Source organism: Columba livia, chromosome 1 (genome assembly GCF_036013475.1).
Source record: "Columba livia isolate bColLiv1 breed racing homer chromosome 1, bColLiv1.pat.W.v2, whole genome shotgun sequence".
NCBI lineage: Eukaryota > Metazoa > Chordata > Aves > Columbiformes > Columbidae > Columba > Columba livia.
Window position 1 is genome coordinate 127848565 of NC_088602.1, and position 26583 is coordinate 127875147.

Below are 26583 nucleotides of genomic sequence, written 5' to 3' on the forward strand. Positions count from 1 at the left end.
TGTGAAGTTGGCTCTGCCTTGCCCACAGTTTGCCATAGGCCTCCAGCTGAAAGGCACAAGAAAAATAAAAATGGTTGGCTGGATGGATGAAAATTGAAATGACGTGGTGACAGAGTTTTTCACATGAACAGCTTAGCTGAGGCAACCAGTCGTTATGGAAGCAGTATCATATCAGGTCACGCATGCTCCCCCCAACCACCCCTCCAGAACAAGAGAGCTTGAAATCCTGTGCCCTCGCTAGCTGGGCATTCCTGGATTTCTCATTAGCATCAAGCTCTGCTCTGGGAGCTATGCTCTGAGCATCTGTCCGTGCTCAGGAGCAAAGCCAAAAGGGAGGTTGCTGCTAAAGCAGGTTTCTGAACGTGTGTTCCCAGCCCATTGCTATCCACTGGGATCCTGAAGGCTGAGGTAGGTCGTGACTTCCAACTCACTGCTGTCAACCCCTTTCCACTGCCATCAAGGGAGTCATGGCCCTCTGCATGAGTGCACAAGACCCTTTTGAGTTGAAGAAGAAGAGCAGAAGCAGCAGGTCTTTGCCTTTTGATCCCAGCAGCCATTGGAGACATATGTTGCCATCCCCGTAGCCACAACTAGTGTCATGTTGAGGAAAGAGATGGAGGCATCAATTTTTCCTTTACAAGTATCAGCAGGACTCTTTGCTGGGTGTGGGGAGAGTGATATCGTTAAGACACATCTTCCCCTGATGTTCCAGCATGAAATGAAAGATGGGAGTCAAGGGCATTGTCTACCTTCAGGGAAGAGCAATTTAAACACTTGTGAGACTCGCCTCTGTGGAATATGAAATAGGCTCTCAAAGCACTTAAGGGGGCAAGCACGTTTTTAATTTTCTCTGTAATAGAGACAGGCAGGATGTTTCAAATGATGATAAAAGTGTGAGAGGGATAAAGACAGACAGAGCAGATTATAAAAATGAAGGAACAAGAAAGAGAGAGGGACAGAGCCGGTATAACAGCTGATAGCAATCAAAGTTTGCAAAGTTTTGCCAGGAAATGGATTCCAAGAACGAGTGCAAGGGCTGGAGTTTTTTAAAACTGTAACTAAGTGTGCTTTGTGTTTTGCTATATAGCCCATGGGAGGCTGGTTCCTTCAGTGTAAAACACTCTGAGACACCAACATATGATTCTGGGAACCTGCAGACACCTGAAGGGAACACCCTGTATATTTAAGGTGAAGGCTGGTGCGTAGCTGCCATATATGTCATTCCACATTTCAGCCGCTCATTCTGAAAAACACTCCCTCTCCCTATCACTTCTTTTTCAGATGCAAGCGCCTGTGACAAGTGCCCTGAGGATTACTGGTCCAACGAGAACCACACATCCTGCATCCCCAAACAGATAGAGTTTCTGTCCTGGACGGAGCCCTTTGGAATTGCTCTGACTCTCTTTGCTGTGCTGGGAATTTTCCTGACCTCTTTTGTCCTGGGAGTCTTCACCAAATTTCGCAACACACCTATTGTCAAGGCCACAAACCGGGAGCTATCCTACCTCCTCCTCTTCTCCTTGCTCTGCTGCTTTTCCAGCTCATTGTTCTTCATTGGTGAGCCCCAGAATTGGACTTGCCGTCTGCGGCAGCCAGCTTTCGGCATCAGCTTTGTCCTCTGCATCTCCTGCATCCTGGTGAAAACCAACCGTGTCCTGCTTGTCTTTGAGGCAAAGATCCCCACGAGCCTCCACCGAAAGTGGTGGGGCCTCAACCTCCAGTTTCTCCTGGTTTTCTTGTGTACATTCGTGCAGATTGTCATCTGTGTGATTTGGCTTTACACAGCCCCACCATCCAGTTACCGAAACCATGAACTGGAGGATGAAATTATCTTCATCACCTGCCATGAAGGCTCCCTGATGGCCCTTGGCTTTCTCATTGGCTACACCTGCCTTCTGGCGGCCATCTGCTTCTTCTTCGCCTTCAAGTCTCGAAAGCTGCCTGAGAACTTTAATGAGGCCAAGTTCATCACCTTCAGCATGCTGATCTTCTTCATTGTCTGGATCTCCTTCATCCCTGCTTATGCCAGCACATATGGCAAGTTCGTCTCTGCCGTGGAGGTGATTGCAATACTGGCTGCCAGCTTTGGGCTCCTGGCCTGCATCTTCTTCAACAAAGTCTACATCATCCTCTTCAAGCCCTCCCGCAACACAATCGAGGAGGTGCGCTGCAGCACAGCCGCCCATGCTTTCAAGGTGGCTGCCAGGGCCACGCTGAGACGGAGCAACGTGTCACGCAAGCGCTCCAACAGCCTGGGGGGCTCCACCGGCTCCACACCTTCCTCCTCCATCAGCAGCAAAAGCAACCACGAAGACCCTTTTCCTCTACCAGCCTCCGCTGAGCGGCAGCGCCAGCAGCAACGTGGGTGCAAGCAGAAAGTCAGCTTTGGAAGCGGCACCGTCACCCTGTCGCTGAGCTTCGAGGAGCCGCAGAAGAACGCCATGGCCAACAGGAACGCCAAGCGCAGGAACTCCCTGGAGGCCCAGAACAGCGACGACAGCCTGATGCGGCACCGGGCCCTGCTTCCCCTGCAGAACAGTGAGCCCCTAAGCGCTGAGCCCAGCTTCCAGGCAGCTTCCAGCCCGGAGAGCAGCTCGCAGGAGTCAGTGGTGGGAGACGCCAGAGAAGAGGTACCAAGCGCTGAGGCGGAGCCTCCTCTGCTGTCAGCTAACTCCCGAAATTTTATAGGCACTGGAGGTGGCTCTGTCACAGAGAACACGGTACATTCCTAACGAAAGAAGATCATGAAAAGCACATCAGCCCCTCAAGAGGAACTTGCTCACCTCTTGCTTCTGAACGGGAAAGACAACAAAGACACGCTCCTGTGACACAGCTCCACCACACTGTACTGTTAGCACCGGCAGGGTAATACACGTGCCTCCAGAGGAAGGAGTGTGTCTGGGGAGCCTTGGACTGAATTTACATTGGCTTTATTGAAACCAGGACATCTCAGAAGGACGAGTGAAGATCTCCTCTGGTGGGGCTTAAGCAGAAGTCTGCATGCTGCCTTGCCTCTGTAAGCTTTTCCTGCCAGACTGCAAATCAGCTGACTATGGGAGGCATTAGGCAATCCACTATACTCTGCTTTTACATTTATGTATAATATTCCTCTTTCCCACTATGTATAATATTCCCTCTTTATCCAGTATATGTGATCTGTAACCATGTGCATCAGGACTCTCAGCTCTACAGAAGCAAGGTACACAGTTTCACTTGGGAAAAGTTCGGTTGTGGGGAAAATAAAAAAAGCCCCAACATCCTGCATGCTGTGTACAGCCGAGGGTGTGAACATGTAAAGTATTTATGTGACAGAGTGCCCTGCTATTTATATTTAGTAATGTCCCAATCTCTCCTTTCTGCCCAGCAGGAAATACTGGACAGTACTCTTCATAGACTCCATTGCACTAGACCAAGCTACTAGGTTGCTACTGTTTTCCTCCAGCTGAGGTAGCTTTACCTCCAGCCTACCTGCTTTGGTGGAGGGGGAACAGCTTGTAAATCCCCCCCTAGAGAACGCTGTGAGAGCACAATGAGATGTATCCGTGATTATGTCGCTCATAGTTGTATGCTTAACAAAGTGTTGCTGCTGTAATATTCCACATGGCATACATGGCTAACCCCTTCACACCATAGTCAGTGTTGTGCTTTCCCATATTAATCTGCCTCACACCTACACAGAGCATTGTGCTAGTCCTGACGACACTGGTGGGCCTGAAACACAGCAAATGAAACAAGGTGAAATGGAGGAGTTAGGGGTGGAAAAATAACCCCAATGTGGCAATACGATTGCAGGAACGAGTGAGTATCTGAAGTGTATGTGCTGGTAGGTAGCAGGAGGAGAAAAACATACAGGCCTGGGCTCTGAGACATGCACACGCAAATGGGTAAACTGTATATGTTTTGGCTCCTACAGGCCACCTACCAGGTTATTTCTTCTTGGCCCATCTTGAAGAGAGGGCACCTAGCACAAGGAGGGCGGACTGTACCTAAAGAAAAACAGTAAGAACTTCAGCAAAGAAAACAGCAGAACTTCATTATTCATGACACTTGTTCCACTCCCCCAAAAGCAGACATAAGTGCTACTGATTTTGCAAGGTATTCGTGTTTCTTCTCCACCCATGCTGGAAATGTTGTAAGTAAGAGAGTCATAAGAAGAGATATTTACTGCAGCCTGAGGAGAGAAAAAGTGTCCCTCAGCATCCTGGCAGGAGGGGGTAGGGTTACATTGCAGAATTTATTTCTCTCTTCACAGATCTCATGTGCAAGAACAAGCATCTGGCACAAAGTCAGTACCCTTCCTCATCAAACATGAAGGTAATCCAGACCACTGTGGAAAGGTAGACAGGCCTGCAGCTTAGTGTGAGCAGAAATGGAATGAATGTGTGGATGCGTTGAGGAAAATGCCACAATTCTTTTGTTACTGTTTTTGCTTGGTTGTTCTTTTGCCAGGGCAGGCAAATAAAACTTACAGGTGACATTGCTGCATAAAAACTTTGTTTTGCCACCTCTACTTGTTACTGATAAGGAAGAGGAGTTTGGGCTTAATAGAGCACAATGAAAGTCCATAACCCCAAGGAGTGTGCTGGTCAGACAAGTTATTTTAGCCTTCTTGTTGACCTGTTATATCCACCTCAGCATGGGCTCAAATTTTAATTACACCATGGAAGAACCAATCCAACTTTAACTGTAAGGCCTTCAAATTATAATATTTGATTAAAGCTATGGCACAGCTGGTTAAAAGAAAAAAAAAAAAAAAAAGGGAGTTTGAAACATAAATCCTTGTGGCCACAATTTTAGAAACCACATTCTACCACTGGACCCAGTCAGAGTAGCTCATTGCTTCTGAAAAAACAGGTTCCTTCACCAGGCTGCTGAATGTGGCCTCTAGGTTTAGTTTAGGGGAAGGAGTTAAGGCTCGTGGTCTCCTGAGTCTAAATGCATGAACAGAGATGGGCACTAGATGGCAGAAAGGGCTAACAAAAATAAAACAATACTTTGGTTATGGCCCACACCAAAAATGTCAGTAGCCAAATAGTTTTAGTGCTGTTGAATTATTCCTACAGGCCAAAACCAGAACAGTAACCCCTGAAGTGAAGCTGACAGCACTGATATCCTAGAAGTGCTTAGTGAATGAAACAAAATGACACAGGATACAAAACGAAGACTCTGCACTAACACATGCAACATGAGAAACAGAAAGTCACCGTCAGCTGCCTTGTTTGGAGAACTGTATTCACTGGCTATGCACACAGTAGAAAATGTTGACATTTGGGTGTTTTTCATTCTTTGGGCAGTTTTCATTCTTTAGGTGTTTTTTTGTTCTTTACATCTACTTAAAAGGAATGTGTGCCCTGGCACACGATGGGCTCCAACAGCTGCCATAGTTTTACAGCAACAGACCAGCTGTGCTCGATTTGCTGGGGAACCCTCACCCACCCTCACTGCACATGTACCCTGAGCTCTGAGCGTCAAGCTCCACACACTGTGACAGCTGCTGCTGCAGCCTCTTCTGGTGATGCACACACTAGATACCAGGGAAGCCCAGTAAAAAAGGACCCTTTTTGTGAAAGTGATTTGCAACCAAACCCTTTTTTCCCATGCACAGAGGAGAGTATATGTTCCCATCCTGCCAAGTCCAGGAGAAGAGGAAGTTTGCTCAGACACCTGTCCAAAAGCCAGTCTGTGTTTCGCACAAGAAAATACTGATGAAAACAAGTTGGGTAACAAACTTATTTTGAAAGCTCAAGCCTGCAAACTTCCAGTGGCATGTCACAACAGAAGCTGTCCACATGCACAGCTGTCCCACCCTGTAACTCAAACATCTACTGAAAAGCACCTGCCAATGTCGGTGTTTCCCAAACCACCTGGCAGAGAAGCAACAGCAGTGGGGACAGAGGCAAAGAGTATTATCAACTCCATGGTGGGATATCCATTAGCAAACATGGCCAATGGGCAGGGAACCATCCCAGTGAGTAGGCTGATACTTCACCCTCTGCTCACAAACCCAGCTGAGCTGTGCTGGCCCAAAGCCCCAGCAGAACATTTACTTGCTCTCCACAGAGGAGTGAGATAATACCAAGGAAAATAAATCGTTCTTCTCTGGTCTGTTTCATCCTTCTCACCACGTCCCCTTTATCAGTGCAGGAAGTTGGTTCAATATGAAATACCTGCTGTGGTTACATTTAGGGCTATATTTACCAAAGTGCTGAGAAGCAGGGGGAGGAAGGTAGGTTTTTGCTGTTGTTTTTCCAGTAAATCTGGATGTGTAAATTGCAGTGAAATTTAGCTAAAGACCTGAACATTCAGACTGCAGTCTCACCAGGGGAATTTCTCAAAGGCTGGGCAATTCATGCAGCTTTTGGTTTGCTGGCTGAGAAACAGCAAAACCAGCCTGGGAGAGGGAATTATGAACACGGTGAACAAGGGAGTCGTGTACTGGGAAACTTTACAAGTAGGTGATAGCTGCTGGAAAACACGACAGGCTGGAAAAGAAAGCAGCTCATGAGAGCCCTGTCCTGACACAGGCCTCTCCCAGAGGTGTCACCGCCGAGGACAGGCTGCAGACCTCCTGTGGGTCATTCTGTCGGCAGCTTTTATTGCACCTCTTGCTTTTAGCATCTCTTCCTTCAGCTGGCGATTGCAGCCTGTCATGGGGCGGGACGCGTTCTGCCATGCCCAGAGAGACCTGGTCCCGCTGTGCTGCACTAAAATTTCCCCGGCTCTGGAGCGACCGCTGCTCCCGCCCCACAGCTCGGGAGGGCCAAAGGCAGGTTTGAGACCCCGCGTTGTGCCCGGGCCCGGGCCCGGCCCGGCCCCGCCCCGGCCCCGCCCCGCCCCGCCCCGCCCCGCCCCGGCCCGCCCCGGCCCCGCCCGAGCGGGAGGGCCGGGGCGGGGCGGCGCGGAGCGGAGGAGAGCGAAGCGGCTGCCATCATGTTGTGCGGGGGCGCCTCGGCGGTCCGGGCCGCCACCCCCGAGACGCAGCAGATCGCGGAGGAGGTGAGGGGGCTGCGCTGCGCTGCGCTGCGGCCAGCCCGGGAGGGACCCCCGGGCCCGGGAAGGGCCTGGCGGCGGGCGCTGGCCTAGCCCGGGGCGGGGCGGCGGGTCTCCCGGGGCTTCTCCCGGCGGGCCTGCTGGTGGTCGGAGCCCGCCGGCTTGGGCTGGCAGCCGCCGGCGGCCGGTGTGACCGGACGGCTGGGGCCTCGTCCCGGTGTAGAGATTGGCGGGGAACCCAGGTGTTCGGCCATTGCCCAGCAGGGCTGAAGGCGGAGACGCCTATCCTCCCCCCTCGGCTTAAAAGCAGGAAGAATGACTGGGAATGGGATGAGCGGTTCCTGGCGCTCTGGAGCTCTCCCTCTGCCTGCTTGGCCTCGCGTGGTTTTATTGCATCCAGGCAGGGCAGGCTCAGAATCTTAAGGGGACATTTTGGAGGGATTTAGAGAGCAAGTGGTGACCGTGTTGAGTGCTCGGGGTCAGCCCCGGTGCTACGGGCCCCGTTACTGCTGCTGGTGTCTGTCCCAGCTACAAAAGGTCTATTAGCTTGAGGAAGGAGCTCAGGAGGTTCTTGCAAAGTCTAAATCTTGTAGCCACTTTGTTGTTGGTGTTGGAGGACGAATAAAACTTCTCTGCTGCTTCTTCTATTCCCCAAAGCAGAATTCAACTCTGCACACTAACAGCTCCAAACCCTGATGCCACTTACAGGATAGATGAATGACAGCCCATGCTAATGGAGCAGCACCTGCTTTTGCTCTAAAAATGTCAGTGTACAACTAAGTCCTTCTTTCAAAGCACGTGGTCTTGTTTCAGTCATGAGTGAACTCAAGTTCCTTCTGCTTTTTGGTTTTATCAGCCAGGGTGTGTCAAGCCAGTGGAGAAAGATGAAAGACAAGCTCCCTAGACTGCAGCAGTTACTAAACATATACAGAGCACCTGAAGGCACAATCATTGAAATTAAAGTTTAGCTTGTAGAATCTGATGATCTTTCATTACAAAAAAAAAAAAGAGAGATGTGCATCTCCTGAGCACTAACCTGAGTCTGCAGGAATGAGTACACTACTGAGAACTGCTGAGAGAGTCATAATAATTGTTTTGACCTGAAGAGGTCTACGTGTCATGTTAAAGATAACATGCGTATGCGATTAGTGTTGCATATAGTCTGAAAACTAGATTTGTTTTGAACCCTGAATTTCCATTCTGTGGCAGGCTGTGGTGGTTTAGTAGTCCAAATATAAGATGAAAAGTACAAACAAAACTCATCTGGAATCAGATGTGAATGGAATTAACAAAAAATCTGGCATTTTCATTTAAATTACCTAAATATTTCAAAGCTTATCCAGCTTGTTTTGACTGCCTGCTTGTATTACTTTATTTAAAATACATGGGAAAACTCGAAACTGAAATTTGCCTGTGAAGTTGTGTCTTAAATCAAGGTAGACTTCTAAAATTACTTTGTTTGCTTAAAATCAAATGTTTGTAGAGATTTTTTAAAGCCTGCCAGTTTGTTTGCCATAAATACATGTCCTGTTCCTGCTTTTCTAGTTCTTGCTTCCATTTTATTGTTTCGTAAAACGGCAGCGATGGCCAAAACATCGGTCAGATTTGTGGACTTGGCAAGTACTGCTGCTTGCCCAGAGCAGGTACAGTGGGAGGCAGAGTAGGACAGCTTCCCTCTGACAGTGTCTCTGGCTCAGGAGTCCCACAGGAACTGCCTCTCCACAGCAAGGATTTCCACCCAGGCCTGTTCAGTCCTTGGCTTCCCACTGGCACCTGTGGCAGAGGTTAGTTAGGGTGATTTTTTTGAACCATCTGCTTTTCAGTAACTGCTCTGGGAGTACGGAAACAGGCCACGCAGGACAACAAAGAACCTTCAGGGCATGACTGAATCACAGATTTTTTGGGTGGGAAAGGGCTGCACCTCCTGCCCAGCACAGGGTCAGCAGGCCCAGGCTGTTCAGGGCTTTGTCCAGTCGGGTCTTAAAAACCTCTGAGAACAGAAACTGCACAACTTCTCTGGGCAGGCTGCTGTTCTGCCAGTGTCCTCGTGGGAAAAGCTCTTCCTTATATCCGGTCTGAACCTCCAATTTCAACTTATGACCATTGAGTCTCATTCTTCTGCCCCTCTGTAAAGATCCTGGCTTCTTGTAAGGACTGGAAAGCTTTTATCCAAGCCTTCTCTTCTCCAGGCTGAGCAAGCTAATTTTCTTCCTTTCCTCACAGCACGAGTGCTCCAGCCATCTGACCTCGCGGTGGCCCTCTGCTGAGCTGGCTACAGCTTATCGGCATCTTTCTTGTACTGGGGGCCCAAAAATGGACACAGTATTCCACATGTGCTCTAACAAACACAGTAATCGTTTGCTTCTCTCTTCTGGTGAGGCTCCTGCTGATGCAGCCCAGAATGCTATGACCTTCGTTATCACCAGGGCACAGTGATGGCTCATGTTTGGTGCACTGTCCATCAGGACCTCCAGATCTAGACTGACATGATGAACTAGTATGGTGGGCAGTACCAGGTCTTTCAAAGAGTATTTCTGGGCTCTCCCTCTCCGTACTGCATTAGAATGCCCAGTGTCACATGCTGCGTTGAGTCATTGTCACAATAACATCCTGACAAGCTTGCAGCCACGTGTCACCTCCCGCTGCCTGGGGTCATGGAGCTCAGTGTTCGGCTTTCTGGTGGAAACAAAATGTGCTGAGCCAGGTCAATTTGGAGACTTGAGAAACCAACCTTGCACAGCACCTAGGATTGCTAAAGAAGCACAGGACAGCACAGGGTCCATGGGATACTTATGCCTGCCCTCTCCCCTGCTGCTTAAAATTTGTAATAGTAGCTCTAGTGATGGAAACTGAAACCACTTGCTCCATCTTCTGACTCAGGGAGGACTGAATCACTGCACTTTCTGGGGCTGCGCTCTTCCTTGCATCTTCAAATGCAAAGTTGTTGAATGTGCTTTGATTTCCATATGGAAAGAAAAACATATGTACAAAAGCATCCAAACATCTTTATCTTACTTTTGATGTGCTGTCCATGGCCTGGAAGAAGTGGAGAGCGTATGACCTCTGAGGGATGATGTACAGTATGGCCACAGCTCTCAGCAGCAGGACAATCACTGATCACCTGTCTTGGGAAGACACCAGATTTCAGTCCTGCTCCTTCTCAGTGGGAGGACGTACCCTGTGGCAGGAATTTTCTGTTCCTGCTTCACCTAGAGCACCTGAGCAGTGGCAAACTGACACTTGTTTTCCTCCAAGGAAGCAGCTGGAATTCAGGCAGGATAGCAAATATGTTCATTCCCCTTGAATTTAGGAAGAAGGGGGAATACACCATATAGCTGCAAAGATAAAATTACTCACTGCTGGTACTGTTGCACTGGGAGTGGAGGGAGGGCTAGACAATGATGTGGTGCAGGAGGTAAGGCCTGGGTAGACCTGCACATGCAGCACGGACTCCCAAGACTAATTCATATTGCCCTTACGAACAAAGCCTGAAATCTTCTGCTTCCCTGACCAAGAATATTACCATGTGGCTACAATGTTCTAGAGAGCCAAGTGTGGGAAAGAAGAGCAGCAACTCTTGTGAGTTCATGCCTCCCACTGAGGTATTGGACAAGTTATTCTGACTTCTTGAGCACAGGTTTTGCACTCTGGAAATGGGGATGATAGCTCAGAAGATTTATGGTTCATTTATTTTTTGGAAAATATTTGCAGTTTGAAAACATTATAGATTCCAGCAGACGTGCTGGAAGAACTGTCAGATTTGTGTTGTGTTGTAGGCTTGGGTAGTTTGCTTTGAAAGCTTGATATTTGGGTGTCTGTCTGTTCTGTGATGCTGGGTGTGTAATAACTTGTTCTGAATTTGAAAAGGGAGGTAATGCTGAAGATGGCCCTTTTTCTTGTAAGAATGATAAATGTGAAAAACTTCTCTTTAAAAATATGTGTAGTCTTGTGCATGTAGGTACTGAATCACTTCACATTTGTTGTTAGATATACAGAACAGAAGCTGAGACATAATAGAGGAAATAATTTGTCAACATAAACCTTCTAGAATACCCACACAGTTCTCTGTTCAAAGCTCCAGATTTGATGTTAGTCTGTGACGACTGAATCACACCACTCCCTTGGCTTTGCTGCCTGTTTAGATTTCTCGTCTTTCTTGAACACAAAACTTAACATGATTCATTTTGATCATTTAATAACTTGGAAAAGCAGGAGCTCTGTGTCTGGGAATTCAGCAGTAGTGACCTGAAGGGTGCAAAGGCACATTTATATTGTGGGCCTTAAGTCCTAAGTACTTGAATCTTGCATCATTCTTAAATAAACTGTTGTTTTGTTAAGGTGAAACCTCAACTAGAAGAAAAAGAAGGGAAAACCTTTGATGTCTTCACTGCCGTGGAGTTTAAAACTCAGGTGGTTGCTGGAACAAACTACTTCATCAAGGTAGAGGACACTGGGCAATGTTGTTTGTTGTTTGGTTGTGGTTTTTTTTAATTAACACATATAGTATTTGGAATGTTGTCTTTTTTTCTTTACTTACCTAGAGAGGGATGCTTATGATTTGGCCTTAATAAGAAAAAAAATCTATACATTAAAAAAAAATCCACCCCCCACCTCCCAGCCCATCTCCCTGTATTAAATGGAGATGAGAGTACTTCCCTGCTTTCATAATGATTTTTACTTTTCAGTTATTTTATGAGACTTAGATTTGGGGATAATTACACATCTGTGATGGTGAGCACTAACATCACATTAAGTGAAGTCCAGATGTGTAAAGATACAGTGAAGTGTCAAACCGACTCTGACTCTGCCTGTAGTGATGCCACGTTCTACACCAAGTGCCTGTGATGAAAGCATTGAAGTGCTGCTTGTGCCAGATAAGATTAGAGCATTTTACATGTATGTAATGTATTAATCACTTCTGTGCAGCTCTGGTTCCCTAGATGTACATTCCCTGTCTCAGGCATAGGGAGCATTAACAAGCATAGAAGGATTAGAGGGTCATAAAGTCATAACTCCACAAAGTCATAACTCCCAGTCTGGTTTAAAACAAGACCACACCTTCTGAGGTGATGGTTTTTCTTACCACCTCTCTGCTTTACCACCTTCAAAACACACCAGTCTGCGCCACCCCTCTTGCTGAAGGTTGCTGTCATTCTGTGGAACTCACAGGTTTTTATGTTTTGCAGGTCCATGTTGGCAATGACGAGTTCATGCACCTGCGGGTTTTCAAGAGCCTTCCTCACGAGAACAAGCCGCTGAGTCTCCACAGTTACCAGAGCAGCAAGACTAAGCATGATGAACTGGCTTTTTTCTAGCAAGCTTCTATCTTGTGTGTTTTCCTAATGGGTTCTTATGTGCATTTTCTATAGCGTGCAAACTGTTGATTCCTGTGCCAACAAAGGAGAAAAGAAAGTGTATGTTTTTTAACTTCCTACTGGAAAAAATCAGTTGCTTTTATGCCATTCCCTTCCTGTGCAATATCTAAATTTTAGAGTCACATGGTTCTCCTTTCACCTGCACTAATGCAAATCCAAGTAGCTGCACTGACTTCAGTGCAACATAACTGCAACACTGCTGCTGAGTCCTGTTTCTGGACTTCCTTGGTTTAGAAACTGAAAGGGGAGTGGCACTGGCATTCTGTATTTGCAGCAAGGAGCGAGAGGAAAACTCTTATCTTTTCTGCGCTATTTTGCAACTGTGAATATATCTGTAGGTTTAAATCGTGCTATGTATTTTCTTGGCAAAGACCTGAAGAGAGACCCGAGCCAAAGTGGTTTTGAAAGCAAGAGGAGGGTTATAGTCTTTTGAAACAAACATTCCCTTGGTAACCATGTTGATCTGCTTGCAGCAGTAGGATATAATGCCCAGTAGAGGGGGTATGAGTTTAAAAACAGAACTGAACTTGCTGCTTTTCTCAGTCCTAAGGAAAAGTCCTGGAAAAGAACTTAAGCTGGACAAGCATTTCTGCATTAATAATAATAAACATTTCTCTTTAATTGAAAGGGCATATTTGACTTTGAGTAGTGTTTCACTGTTCTCTGTACTGGTTTTGAATAGTGGTTATGTTGCTCAGAGTTTCTTTTTCCCATGAGTGTTTTTCATATTCCTTATAACCTTAGGTTTATTCCAATCTTTTAGTTAGAAATTAGAAAGGAACACTAAGGAAAATGCAGTCTCACTGTGCTGGGTGGAGCAAGGCATCTGCTGACAGAGGGCATGGAAAAGGCCGCGACACTCGATGCTGCCTTTGTCTTGGATTTTATTGGTAGGACTTGCCTTAAGGAATTTGAGGTCCCTGAGATGAGTAGGAACATCTGGAGAAAAGACTTCCCTCAGCAGAGCTGGATCGGGCATGGCGCACGCTTAAACCAGACTTAGGCAATGCCATGGGATGTGAGGGGATGTATCCATGGATGCTGAAGGTCAGTGTCACTGCAAGGCCACACTCAACAACCTTTGAAAGGTCATGGGCACCGGGGGGAGGTTCCCCAGGACTGGAAGCAAGAAAATGTCAGTTCTATGTTGAAGAAGGGCAAGAAGGAGAACCTGGAGCACTACAGGCTCATCAGCCTCACCTCAGTCCCTGGGAAGGTGATGGAGCAAATGGTTCTGGAAGTCATTTCCACACATAGTAATGAAAAAAAGGCAATTGGAAGTAGTCAGCATGGATTTACAAAGGGGAAGTCATGCTTCATCAATCCAATAGCCTGCTATGATTAGATAAACATCTTGGCACATGAGAGAGGATGGATGTAGTTTAGTGTGGTAAGGCTTTTGATGCTGTTCTCCATAATATCCTCATAGATCAGCTGCTTAAGTATGTGCCAGGTAAGTGGACTGCAAACTTGCTGAACTGCTGTGCTCAAAAAGTTCAGCAGCACAAGGTCCAGCCAGTGACCAGTGGTGTAGACTGAAGAAATGAAAAGCAGCTTTGAGAGGAGAGAGCATGGTGACCTTACCTGCATATTACTGGGCTTTTTGTTGCAGGTGTGCTCTGTGTGAGAGAGAACCAGCATTGCTTAGAAAGAGCATGTTCTGTCTCCTGAATATTAAGGGGGGGGCTTACGTGCTTTTTCTCATAGCAGCCCAGAGAGTCCTCACACAGACACACCCCCCCCCCCAAACAGGGAAAAATTGAAGACTCTAGGTCTGGCTTATTACAGCACTTCTTATGCCTGTCAGCATTTTGGAAAGAGGAGCTAAAATGCGTGTGCTCTGTCTTACAGCTCTAGTACCTCAGGTGGCAGAAACAGCCTTGAATAGTATTTCAGAGCCCACCTGAGCTTTAGCCAGGCAGCAGACCTACACATGACATGCAGTAGATGAACAAATAGCTTTCAAAACTTATTTTATTTTCATGCATTTACTGACACAGGCGGAATCCACATGCGTCTTGCAGAAGTGAGGCACCATGCCTCATCATCTCTCAGAAGTAGGTCAGAGGATCATCTCTGGTTTTCCCAGTCTGAAAACTGACAAGGGTGGGACAGTCATTCCCAGAAGTAAGGCCCAGAAACACCCTTAAGTGGGTATAGTCGTCATCAGAATTTTGGACCTAGACAGCGGAACAGTGGGAAAGTGAGGATCATGAGTGAAGCAGGTTCAAACAACAGGAAGAATATCTTTGCTCAGGAGCTTAGTTTTAGGTTTATCTCACTTTTTACTTCAACAGCTCTTAACCCATCTGGATAGTAACTAACTGGTGTTAGAAACTCTATACACCTGTAGAGAACTGTAATAAAAACCTTCAGATATTCCAGCTACTGCTAAAATGAATAACTGCTTCCTGTCACTTGCAAGACTGGGGAAAAAGAGGAGCCAAGGAAGGTTAAACATTATTAATGTAAGTAAGATTTGGATTAGATATAGAATACATAGCTCGTCAGTACAATCCCCTGTTGCCCAACAGAACAGAAATAACTGTTATTTTAGCAGTGTCTGTCCTTCCTGGGATCAACTAAGTATGAGAAACTTGGAGCAAATACTCATAACGTCTCTCTGCAGAACTACTAAACCCCAAACCCACCCTTGTCAAGGGAGCACATCCTACCAGGTGTATGTCTGTGCACTTGTGGGGTTCAGATACACAATCACATCCAGTGTTTGCTCTGCCGCCAGAAAGCCAGCCTGCCACCAAGCAATGCTTTCTGGCCTTCACTTGCAAAATAGGCTCAGCAATTACACGTTACTTCACAGAAAGCTGCTCAAATCCACGGGTAAGATTTTCTAATAGAGGATGAGCAGCACTATCAAAGAGCTCCAGATTAAGCAGTACCTGTTTTTCCTCCACAACAGAAAGGGAGTTTTGGAAATACAGAAAAACTAGCAGGCAGGCTGCTCCTCTGCAGCACATGACACAGAACCAAAACATCAACATGCATGCTTGCATGCAAAACTAGTCAGCAGATTATGAGATGCTTGCATTAACTTAAAAAATTAACTTTAACTCTCCATCAGATCCTCGGGCTCCTCCCAGTTAATCCTAATAAACACAACTGGAGGACACAGAGGTAATAGAAAAGCTACTTTGCCTTTAAAGGAAACAGGAGAGTAGAGTTATGACTAATTTAAATAATTTGAGCTGATAAGGCAATCTACAGTCTTTGACTGCGATGATCCTAAGAAAGTTATGCACTGTGCTTTTTCAGATGTGAAAGTTTTTTAAGTTTCTATGTTTCTGTTCTACAGTAGTGCCAAACAGAGGAATTTTATAAGCATCTGAAGATAGTCTGTAACTCTATTAGTCACATCACAAAGTTTTCTACTACAAAGCACTTCTTCCTATAATATATACAAACCTTAATAAAGTAGTTTGTCCCAGCAACTACCTGAGTCCTATATTCTATGGCTTTAAAGATTTCAAATGTCTCATTTACTCTGCTTTCAAATTGTAGCTTCACCTGTAAAAAGAAAGGGAAAAATGGTTGGCAGGTTTGTATTTTGGCTTTACTTTCACAGCTACCACTGTAATTTTCATCCTTTCAAACACACACTCAATGCAGTAAGCCCCGGAGCCCCAAAAATAATTCCATTCACACCAAGACCGCCAGCCCTCTTTCCCAGCACCGCCTCCAGCATTCTTTAAAACCCTGTTAGAATTAGACTTCCTAGCTGATTTCCCCCCACCCCAAAAGCCGTCCTGCTAAACTGTCTCCTGTTCGGTACAGGGAAACTGCTACCTGCTGCCCTTTTAATTTTTTGTCAAAGGAGCAAAGTACCAGGCCATGCTCCACAACATGTCAACCACACTGTCACACAGGGGTGCAAGTCAGCCCCCCTCACCTGGAACACCTGCACCCACACCAGGTGGCCTAGGAGGCTGCAGCCCCATTATGTTTTACAGCCTCAGAGCTGCACTCCATCTGTTTTTCTTTAAGGACTTGAAATAAGCAGTTATTTGAGAGCATTGAGACAACCACCTGATCGAGTAGTTCCTATAAGTTATTCTAGTGCTGGTGAAAGGCCTACAGCTAAAGCTGTAATTTGAACTAAATACGCCCTTCAGCATCTAGAACCATGTAACATACAAACGGCTGTAATAGTTACAGTGGTCCAGGACTAAACTATGTACTTCCATCTCCAAAACTAGAAGTATGGCCTTTAAACTGTGAGCCAGAAATCAACCCCAGACCTGCATAAACAAATCAGTCTTTCACTATGTAGCAGCTGCAGGTAATGTAGTTCCAGAACAAGCAACACCCTGTACTGGCAGCATTCACACTCACAGCTCAGGTAGATGTGTTTATGCGCAGTATTCAGTTTAAGCCCTGTGGATCTTAAAAATATGCACAGTTCAGACATCTACAGACTATTCGCATACATATTTAAAATCGTAATAAAAAAAAAAAAGTGTAACAGTTTTTCCTGAAACACACAAAGTGTAGGGCAAGTTTTAAGTTCAGCGGCAATTGCAGTGGTACCATGTCCTCTCAGAGATGAAGTATTGGTATAATTACCAGGCAGAAAGGGCAGGGAGGTAGTGGGAGAGACAGCTGTGAGCAGCAGCAGAAGTCTGGCCAGGTGTCTGAGGCATCATAATAATGTAATAATAGTGAAATAGTGGATTACTCTAGACGTTGGCATCCAATGACAGGAATTCCCTACAGAATGGCAGTGAATGTAACCCAGAAACTTATTTCTGTCATCTAGAAAGCACAAGCAATCTTTTGCAGGCTGGGTAACTGCCTCTCCTCTGCATGTGATACTCATGCCATCGAGGCAACAAAGAAAACTTCGTAGTGGTGTCTACTACAGGCCACCCAATTAAGGGGATCCTGCTGACAAAGCCTGCTTACTCCAGCTAGAGGAGTCATTGCACTCACAGGCTCTTGTCTTGCTGGGGGATTTCAACCACCCAGCATCTGCTGGGAAAGTCAATGATGAGCTGTAGGCAATGCAAGAGACTCCTGGAGTGCATTGAGGATGACTTCCTAAGCCAGGTAACAGACAGCCGTACCAGCGGAGATGCGATACCAGACCTGATGGTCACTAACGCAAGTGAGCTAATTGGTGATGTCAAGATTGGAGGCAGCCTGGGCTGCAGTGATCATGTGCACATGGAGATCACAGTCCTGAGGGATGTGGAATGGGCGAAGAGTGAAGTCAGGACGCTGAATTTTAGGAAAGCCAACTTCCAGCTCTTCGAGGAGCTGGTCAGCAAGACCCCCTGGGAAACTGCTCTCAGGGACAAGGGAGCAGAACAGAGCTGACACTTTCCATAGAAAACAAGAGATCTCTCGATCCCCAGGTGTAAGAAATTGGGTAAGGAAGGCAAGAGGTGGCTGAATTGAGACCTGCTGGTCAAACTAAAGGGCAAGAAAGAAATGCACAGGCGGTGGAAACAGGAACAGGGATTGTTGGAAGAGTATAGGGACACTGCCTGGTTGTGCAGAGATGGGGTCAGGAAGACCAAGGCACAGCTGGAGCTGAACTTGGCAAGAGACAAAGAATAACAAGAAAGGCTTCTGCACATGATCCAGAAAAGGAAGGTCAAAGAAAGTGTGTCCCCCCTGATGAGCAAGACTGGCAAACTGATAACAACAAACAAGGAGAAGGCTGAGGTACTCAACAACTTCTTTGCCTCATTCTTCATTGGCAAGCTCTCTTCCCACACTTCCCGAGCAGAATAACTGCAAGAAGGGGTCTGGGGAACAAAGCCAACCTGGCTTCACCAAGGGCAAGTCCCACCTGACCAACCTAGTGGTCTGCTATGATGGAGTAACTACATCAGTGAACAAAGGGCGGGCTATGGATGTCATCTATTTGGACTTCTGTTAAGCTTTTGATGTGGTGCCTCACAACATCCTTCCTCTGTGTTAGATAGGTATGGATTTGATGGGTGGACTGCTTAGTGGATGAGGAATTGGCAAGATGATTGCATCCAGAGAGCGGTGGTCAAAGGCCCAGTGTCTGGACGGACACCGGTGAAAAGTGGTATCTCTCAGCAGTCTGTACTGGGACCAGTAACTCCTTATCATCATCATCAATGACACAGACAGCGAGACTGAGTGCACCCTCAGCAAGTTCACGGATGACGCCAAGCTGAGTGGTGCAGTTGACATGCATGAGGGGCATTATGCCATCCAAACGGACCTGGACAAACTTGAGAAGTGGGTCCATGTGATCCTCATGAGGTTCAACAAGGCCAAGTGCAAGGTCCTGCACCTGGGCTGGGGCAACCCCTGGTATCAATACAGGCTGTGGGATGACAGGATTGAGAGCAGTCCTGCAGAGAAGGACTTGGGGGATACTGATGGATGAAAGATTGGACATGAGCTGGCCATGTGCACTTGCAGCTCAGAAGGCTAAATGTATCTTGGGCTGCATCAAAGGCAGCATGCCCAGCAGGTTGAGGGAGGTTATTCTACCCTTCTATGCTGCTGTGGTGAGATCCCACCTGGAGTCCTGTGTCCAGCTTTGGAGCCCTCAGCACAGGAAAGACATGGACATGCTGGAGAGGGACCCCAGGAGGCCACAAAAAAGATGAGAGGGCTGGAACACCTCTGCTGTGAGGAAAGGCTGAGAGAGTTGGCGTTGTTTAGCCTGGAGAAGAGAAGGCTCTGGGAAGACCTTATAATGGCCTTTCAATTCTTAAAAGGGGCCTATAAGAAAGATAGGGACAGACTTCTTAGCACAGCCTGTTGCCACAGGACAAGGGGTAATGGTTTAAAACTAAAGGACGGGAGATTCAGGCTGGACATGGGGAAAAAATTTTTTATAATGGGCATGGTGAAACACTGGCCCAGGTTGCCCAGAGAGGTGGTAGATGCCCCATCCCTGGAGACATTCAATGCCAGGCTGGATGGGGCTCTGAGCAACCTGATCTAGTTGAAGATGTCCCTGCTCATTGCAGGGGGGTTGGACTAGATGAGCTTTGAAAGTCCCTTCCAACCGAAATTACTCTATGATTCCATGTCGACGGCCCGAGGCAGGGCAGAGGCATTCCAGCAGCCAAGCAGAGGAGCGCAGTGTCACTCATTAGCCTGTTCAGGCAGCCTCTGGGAGGGGCCAGCAGCATGTCAGGGCTTCTCACCACTCACCTGTCCCACAGAAACACACAGGATTAATTTGCTTTCTCAGCACATACACCTACAGCTGGCTGCCACTCCCAGGGCATTCCTTCCCAGCAGGCAGGTCCCAGAAAGTACCCTAGTAACATCCAGATCAACTTTGTCCAGATAGTCAGAAATTATCATCTTACTCAGGCTTTTCATAAACTCTTACTCTGCTCTTCTTCCCAGCAGATTCCATGGGTTTTCTATCCCAGGGAACCAACAGCTATACTTTTAGCTCAGGAGCTGCTAAATCCAGCAAACCAGGGAAAGTTCAATTTCCAACCCACTCCAGCGGGCTGGGTCTGAGGATGATCCTAAGCGGCATTTTTCGGTACATATTACTTCTCTCTCAGAACAAAACCAAGCCAGTTCTCTCCCTTTTTACCATCTCTCCTATTCTCTGACAACTACATCCCTCATTTGTTATATATGGACAGAGCCTTCAGTAAAATCAGGCAGGCAGACAGATCCTTAATCCTCAGATGAAAAAATGTAACATTCCTAAACTCTTATCTAGCAGCTCCTTAAACTCAAAACCTTCCTCCATTTTAGGCAACAGCTATGTAACAAGGAGACTGAATAACATTCCCTAGCTCACTGACTACAGACAAGGCATAGGCATAATCCGAAGAGCAGAATAGATGTTGGGCATCCCAAAGTCTGCAGATGCTCTTCACAACTTCACTCAAATCACATTAATTGCTTCTCTGCTTTGCAGAGCATAAAATCCCACAGAAGTGCATCATGAAAGGGTGACACTTATCTGGCAGGAAACACAGATAAGGTTTGTCTCCCTAAGAATATTTTGCTTAGACAACTATACCAAAGGCTCTGTGGAAGGGAAAGACAAGGGGGTGTTCTCTCTCCCGCTCTCAACACAAGGCAGAAATTTCACCTTGCAGAAAACAAAGAGCAATGAATAATTTGTTTTCATTTTCCTGAAGTTACTGAGAATGGATGAACACCAAAATTAAGATCAGTCCTCTTCTGGAATCAAACACAAAGTCTTTACATGCATATTTCAGATTCCGTATTTGCCCTGTGCATTAGCACAGCCTGAAACAAGCATTCACATTTTTAAGTGGATGATCACTCACTGACAATTAAGTGCTGAGGTTTCATCTCGGATACACACTGCAATATGGCAGGATCTTTTGATCACCTGCAACACTGCCAAGCATTAAGAACATAGCTTGGTATCTGGCATGCTACAGTGTCCCAGCAGTGTTCAAAGGAGACCATTAAGTGATTTCACAGGCTCATTAGTCAAACTTCACAACCCCCAGCTAGCAGGAGACTTTGCCCTCCCTGTCCTACACATATGAGGAAACAAGAATTGCAGAGACACAAAGGTGCTATGAGTCCTGGCCTAGGGTCTCCTCTCCATATCTAAGAAGGAATTTCTTATCACTGCAAGTGCTGCTCAGGAGAGGAGGAACAGCAGCACTGCTGCTGAGTAATTCAGTCAGCACCTCACAGTTTCAGATAATCCTTTTATCTTTCTGTTCTGCTGTAAGTTATCTCCCCTCTGACAAACTTGTTATCACATACTCTGTGCACGCACGCACGCCCGACTCTGGCAACCCCAGCTGAGATTGACCAATACAGCCCTATAGTGGAAGAAGGTTCAGAGGAGCTGGGCAAGCATGATGTGCCTACAAAACTCAGAAAATAATGCAGGGTGTAACAGACCACAACTTCTGCAAAGCAGCTGACATTAGCTCAACACAATGCAGACCAGAGCGTGCTTGTTTTAGATAAACAGCTCTGTCAGTTGAGTGGATCAACTGGTGGTGTAACTCCCTGAGTTCATTTAAAGCATGCGGACACTGTCCTAAGTTTGACAGATCAGCACGGGGAGAATGAATACATTACTTTTTGTTCTCTGTGTTGGGCAGAGCAAAGAACAAACAAAATAATTTGGAAGACAACAGCTTGAGCTAGCCTCAGCACATGTTCTCCTTCCTGGTGACTGAGAACGCCCAGCGTCATGACAGTGAGCATATTCTAAAGAACAGTAATGGAGATCATATCTCTATTGTGATTGAAGTGTATTCTGCAATTGCTTTATTTTGCTAAGAGGAACTTAAATCAGAAACCTCCTGTAACACCCAATATCTTCAAATAAATCTGATATTAAACGTTATACCCTCCACATGTGGAATATCTAAAAGAACCTGGTCAGAGAATACTAGACTCTGGCATCAGCCTATGCAGCCCATTTACAGATCTCTCCCTGGTGGCACAGCCCAGCCCAGTCCAGTGGTTTTATCCTTGCCTGGTCTCAGCCTGCAAGCTCACAGGAGATGGGACTTGGTACTTGTCCTGGTTTTGGCTGCAAGAGTTAATTTTCTTCCTAGTAGCTGGTACATGGTGCTGTGTTTTGGATTTAGCGTGAGAACAGCATTGACAATACACTGATGTTTCAGCCGTTATTAAGTAGCCAAGGACTTTTCAGCTCCCTTGCCAGGTGCACAAGAAGCTCAGAGGGGACACAGCCAGGACAGGTGACCCAAGTTGCCCAAAGGGATATTCGACATTATATCATGTCATGCTCAGCATATAGTTTGGGCAAACCTGGCTGGGGGAACTGCTGCCTGAGGACAGGCTAAGCATTGGCCACCAGCAATTGCATGGTCCATCGCTCATCTTGTATCTTCTTTTATCTTTTTTTTTCTCTTCTTCTGCTGTCCTAGCAAACTCAACCTCAACTCAGTTGCAAAACAGGGGTTTTACATTTTAACCCCTCTTTCTCCCTCCCATCCTACTGCAGGGAAGGGGGAAGCAAGCAGCTGCACAGTGTTTAGTTGCCCGCTGGGGTTAAACCACACCAGTACTGGTGCAAACTCCATCCTCCATGGCACAGCAAAGGCAAGAGCTGGGAGTCCCCAACACATAGGAATGTGCAGCAGTATCAGCCAACATGTTCAGCCCCACAACTTCCTATTTTTGTTTCCTCATGGAGGGTTTAAGTTCAGCTTTCTGCAGTTGCTGAAGGGGGAATAGCCCATCTTTCAGAGCTGGGAGGGTGAAGGGGACTAGTTGGGTGGGTAAGAACACAAGATGGGAGACACAAAAGCAGCTTTCCCACGCCATGGTGTCCCCTCTGGCTCCTCAGGATGCACTTTATACCCTTGGAAGAGCCACTGCACTGCAGGGCTCTAGAGGATCTGCAGAGGTGCTGTTCACACAGCTGCTTCAGGACAGGAGTGCTCTGCCTGCAACCAACCAGCAAGGCAACTGGAACTCACCCTGCCTGCCTTGCTAGAGCTCACCTTGCACTGCTGGCTCACCAGCAGCCCCTGCATCACAGCTGTGACTCTAGAAAACACTAGATGCCAGCAGAGAAGATGTCATTTGACCATAGCCTTGTCCTATATATATATATGTGTATATATATATACATACATATAGGTATATATATAGATACATATTTATATTGGTTTTGTGCCTACTACCACATGGTTTGTCCTATCCATGTCCTTCAGTGAGGAATTAATTCTACGAGGTATAATCTTCTCCCTTCAAATACACCACCTTTAATTCCAAACAAGCAGCCTCAGTGCTGGCATAGTAGCTGGCCTTCCAGCTGCACCTAAATGTTAACTGGAGGCAGCCAGAACTATGCCTGGCTTTGGACAGGGATGAGACAGAGAAGTGGCTTGTCTCAGTCTTACTGATACGCTGCCTATGCAGAATGCTGAGAAATACTGGCTGGCAATCAAGGGGATTCCCATTTTCTGCACAAGCTTCTTCAGTTTAAACACTGGTTCAAAATCACCACCTGGTCTCCCAGCCTTTGCACAAGCTTCAAGGCTCAACCCTTTGCACGCACAGACTTCATCTGTAGATAGGCTGCAACTCACCTTGTCAACAATTTTCTGCACTTCTGGAGTAGCGGGCTTGGTCTCAGTTAAGCCCCCCGGAGTCGGCACCATAGCGGCAGGTAACTTCTCTGAAGTGATGGTGGTTCTGAAGAGGGAAGTTCAGTGCAGTCTGAGCAGAGTCACCAGACATCTCGTATATATACATATACATATATATACATGTGTCATGGAATCATGTGACTTGTGACATATAGAACCTACCATTACAGAACTAGAGAATGAGAAAAAAAAAAAAGGGAAAACCAATGTAAAGCACTGACAGTAATACTAAATGTAAAAAGCACTTTAAAAAACCTTGTGTATATAGTAAATCTTAAGTGTATATAGTCTTTATGTTAATAAGAAAAACCAGCAACAGCCTCCAGCCACCCACATCTTAAGATAGTTGGTTTGGGCTGAAACTAGAACCTCTTGCTTCTCCACCCATGTGCAGATGACTAGCCTGTGTGTTAAGGAAGTGGATCAAAATCACACCCAGTATTTCCCAACAATATTCAAGATCAGAAGCAAGCATGCAGTGATTTCCTAGTGCAGGTCCCGTTCAACTTGAAGCTGTATTGTCTCAACATCTTTCAAAAGCGGGAAACAGAGATGTTTTACTTTCAGTGACTTTACTTCCCTCTATCTGACCAGAAAGGTGCCAAGGTAAACACCAGAACCAGAAGGGGAAAAAAATTAAATCCTAGGTTCAAGTTAAGTACTGCAAATAAGTTATTTCTCCTTCTTTCCTATCAAACCTAGAGTTGCATTCAAGCCATCATAATAACAACTGAATATGAAGTACCATTTACTTTTTTATTGAAACTCTAGTGCCAGTTTCCTGGAAGACAAAGTACTTGCACTACAGTAGTTGTGTGTGGACAACAGCTGTTCTAATTTCAATGTACTTATATTTCACATGCTGCTGAAATATGTAACATGCAGAATATATAGTCAGAAGTATTCATTTTGCAGTTATCGTTGAACACATGACACAGTCACATTCATGACCACATACGAATGTTCACAGCTCAAAACACACACAACCTACTGAGGAAAGACCAGCAACTGTTAGCAGTCCTAGCTGGTAAGGGAGAGCTAACACTTCAAGACCACCAAAAAACCTACTTCCCTTCAGTATTCCTGCCATCTCCCTCCTCTCCAGCAAAAGGGAGGAATGTTGTTCCAGAGAGGCAACAACAGACCAGACAATTTTTAGTCCCGAGGGATGACTATATGGGAGGGGGTGAAATGAGAATATGCGCAGCACACAGGAAACAGGCATTTCTGTTGGAATCAGCACAAGGAATTACCTAGAAACAAGCGTGTTTACAGACACAGAGATGGTGACTGTGTAGCACAGACTTATCAGTGTCCTAACCAGCCTACTGACCCTCCTCACAGACGACAAGTGATGCAACAGACCGTAAACAAGTACTTCATATCTAACTTCAAGGCCTGCTCCTGGTACAAAGGACCCAAGATTGAGAAACTGGGGCTGTAAGGGTCTTAAACTCAACAGTATACAGATCAAGGTAAGAGTATGTTACCAGTAAGAACGTTGCAGAAATTCCCAAACTTGGGCAGCAGTGTTATGGGAGTGGAGGAAAAGCATTTGAGAAAAAAAAAAAAAGAAACCACAGGTGCTGTTTTGAGATAACATCTTTCTGAAGAAAAATGCCCACAGTTCCTGGGAACAAAGATAATGGGAGATGTTAAAGCTGGAAGTCTGCCATCTTCTCCAAGTTCACCACTTCAGATGCAGAGTTCCTCACAGCCCAGTTCATGGAGTTAAGGAAATTCAAGCTGATGAGCTCATGCTCCTTTTGCACAAGACCCTGCTGATTCAGTCAAATGCTGATGATCTGCCACCATGTTGCTACAATGCATCTTATTCACACGGCAGGACAGATGAACTAACTGACTGGAAAAGGTAGCTCACTTTACTGAAGCCAGAAGCTACAGAACGCATCCAACAACCACACAGCACTAATGCTAAAACTGGGTATTTTATAAACTTCTCCACTCACCAGGATGCAGATCTCACTAACTCCTGTGGCTGGTAAGATCCCAGAAACAACATTACCCCTCTGGAGAACTCTGGATTCTGATTAGTAAGAAATACCCTGAGGAGCAAGTCTAGGAGGGTTAATTTGTAGCCTTGGGAAAACTCTAGGTGTGTAATTAAAGATGTTAATGTTGTATGGAAATCATTCATGGGACTCCATATTTCTGGGTTTGCTGTTTTTTGACTTCAAAGTCTAAGAACTTTTTCCCCCCAGAACACATAGAGTTGTGCAGAAGGGAAGGAATATCAACACTAATTGTCAGCAACCTGATGCTAGAGTTTACACAGGCAAATCAGTCTGTTATCTTTCTATGGGAGTGCTAATGGCTGTCCTAAAATCCAGTGATATTTCCAAGACTGGGATGCAGCACTCATCCTGCATACATAGTTCAAGAAGTCACTTGGAAATGCTGACATTTTGCAGACCAGCTATCAAAGATGATCAATACCAACAGACTGTCCCAGGCAACCCTGATCTATATCCCTCTCCATTTAAACTTTGCATGTAATGGAACAGCATTTGGCACGCTGTCTTGACAAGAGCAGCCATCCCCATGCCACCTCTTGCATATCATCGACAAGCTAGTGAGCATCTCCACTGTAGTATTTGAGATATTACATGCCATTCCAGCCTGCCCTCACCACTTGGGCGGGCGGTAATTTCTCTTCACATAACTGTACTGCTGTTAACTTGGAGAATCAGTGGTGGGAGAACTGCACTAGTATTCTTTACACAACATATTATTCCAATAATGAAGAAACAAATCTTTGCAGGTTGCAGACCACTACTCTCTGGTTATGTATAAGCATTTTAAGAAGTAGAAGTTATAGTAAATAAATCACCAGTACAGTAACAAAACAAAGCAAACACAAAAACGCCACAAACTCCAGAGTTACGTATTTTCGAGTTATTTTTTAAACCAGACATGAAGCCACTTCTCTAGAAATGATTGTGAAAGCTAAGTCAGCAGGTCAGTCTTCTGGTTTCACAGCATCAAGACATGCCGTCATGACTGGATGAAATGACACATGGTCTGCACCATTTTAAGAGCTGCTAAAGGAAAGCAGCCCTCCATCTACCAATTGCAAATCTACTTGTCATGAC

General features: G+C 46.0%; 3 protein-coding genes across 6 annotated transcripts in view; 2 read left to right on the plus strand and 1 right to left on the minus strand.

Moving 5' to 3' along the window:
- CASR (calcium sensing receptor) overlaps window positions 1-6112 on the plus strand; it is an 82436-nt gene extending 76324 nt beyond the window's left edge. For all 4 annotated transcript variants that reach the window (XM_005506262.3, XM_065049993.1, XM_065049992.1 and 1 more), the window contains exon 7: window positions 1282-6112. In XM_005506262.3, coding sequence (XP_005506319.2) covers window positions 1282-2732 — 1451 coding nt within the window. In that variant the 3' untranslated portion in view covers window positions 2733-6112. The remainder of the gene's footprint in view (window positions 1-1281) is intronic.
- A 740-nt stretch (window positions 6113-6852) lies between these two features.
- LOC102098060 (cystatin-B) lies at window positions 6853-12997 on the plus strand. Its single transcript, XM_065050053.1, has 3 exons — window positions 6853-6996; window positions 11329-11430; window positions 12177-12997. The coding sequence occupies exons 1-3, from the start codon at window positions 6931-6933 to the stop codon at window positions 12303-12305; spliced, it is 297 nt and encodes a 98-aa protein (XP_064906125.1). The 5' UTR covers window positions 6853-6930; the 3' UTR covers window positions 12306-12997.
- Window positions 12998-14321: 1324 nt separating this feature from the next.
- On the minus strand, window positions 14322-26583 carry LOC102088325 (cystatin-A). The gene is made up of 3 exons (XM_065050052.1): window positions 23411-26583; window positions 15789-15890; window positions 14322-14545 (listed from the first exon to the last, which is right to left on the minus strand). Exons 1-3 carry the CDS (start codon window positions 23480-23482, stop codon window positions 14417-14419), a joined length of 303 nt encoding a protein of 100 aa, XP_064906124.1. The 5' UTR covers window positions 23483-26583; the 3' UTR covers window positions 14322-14416.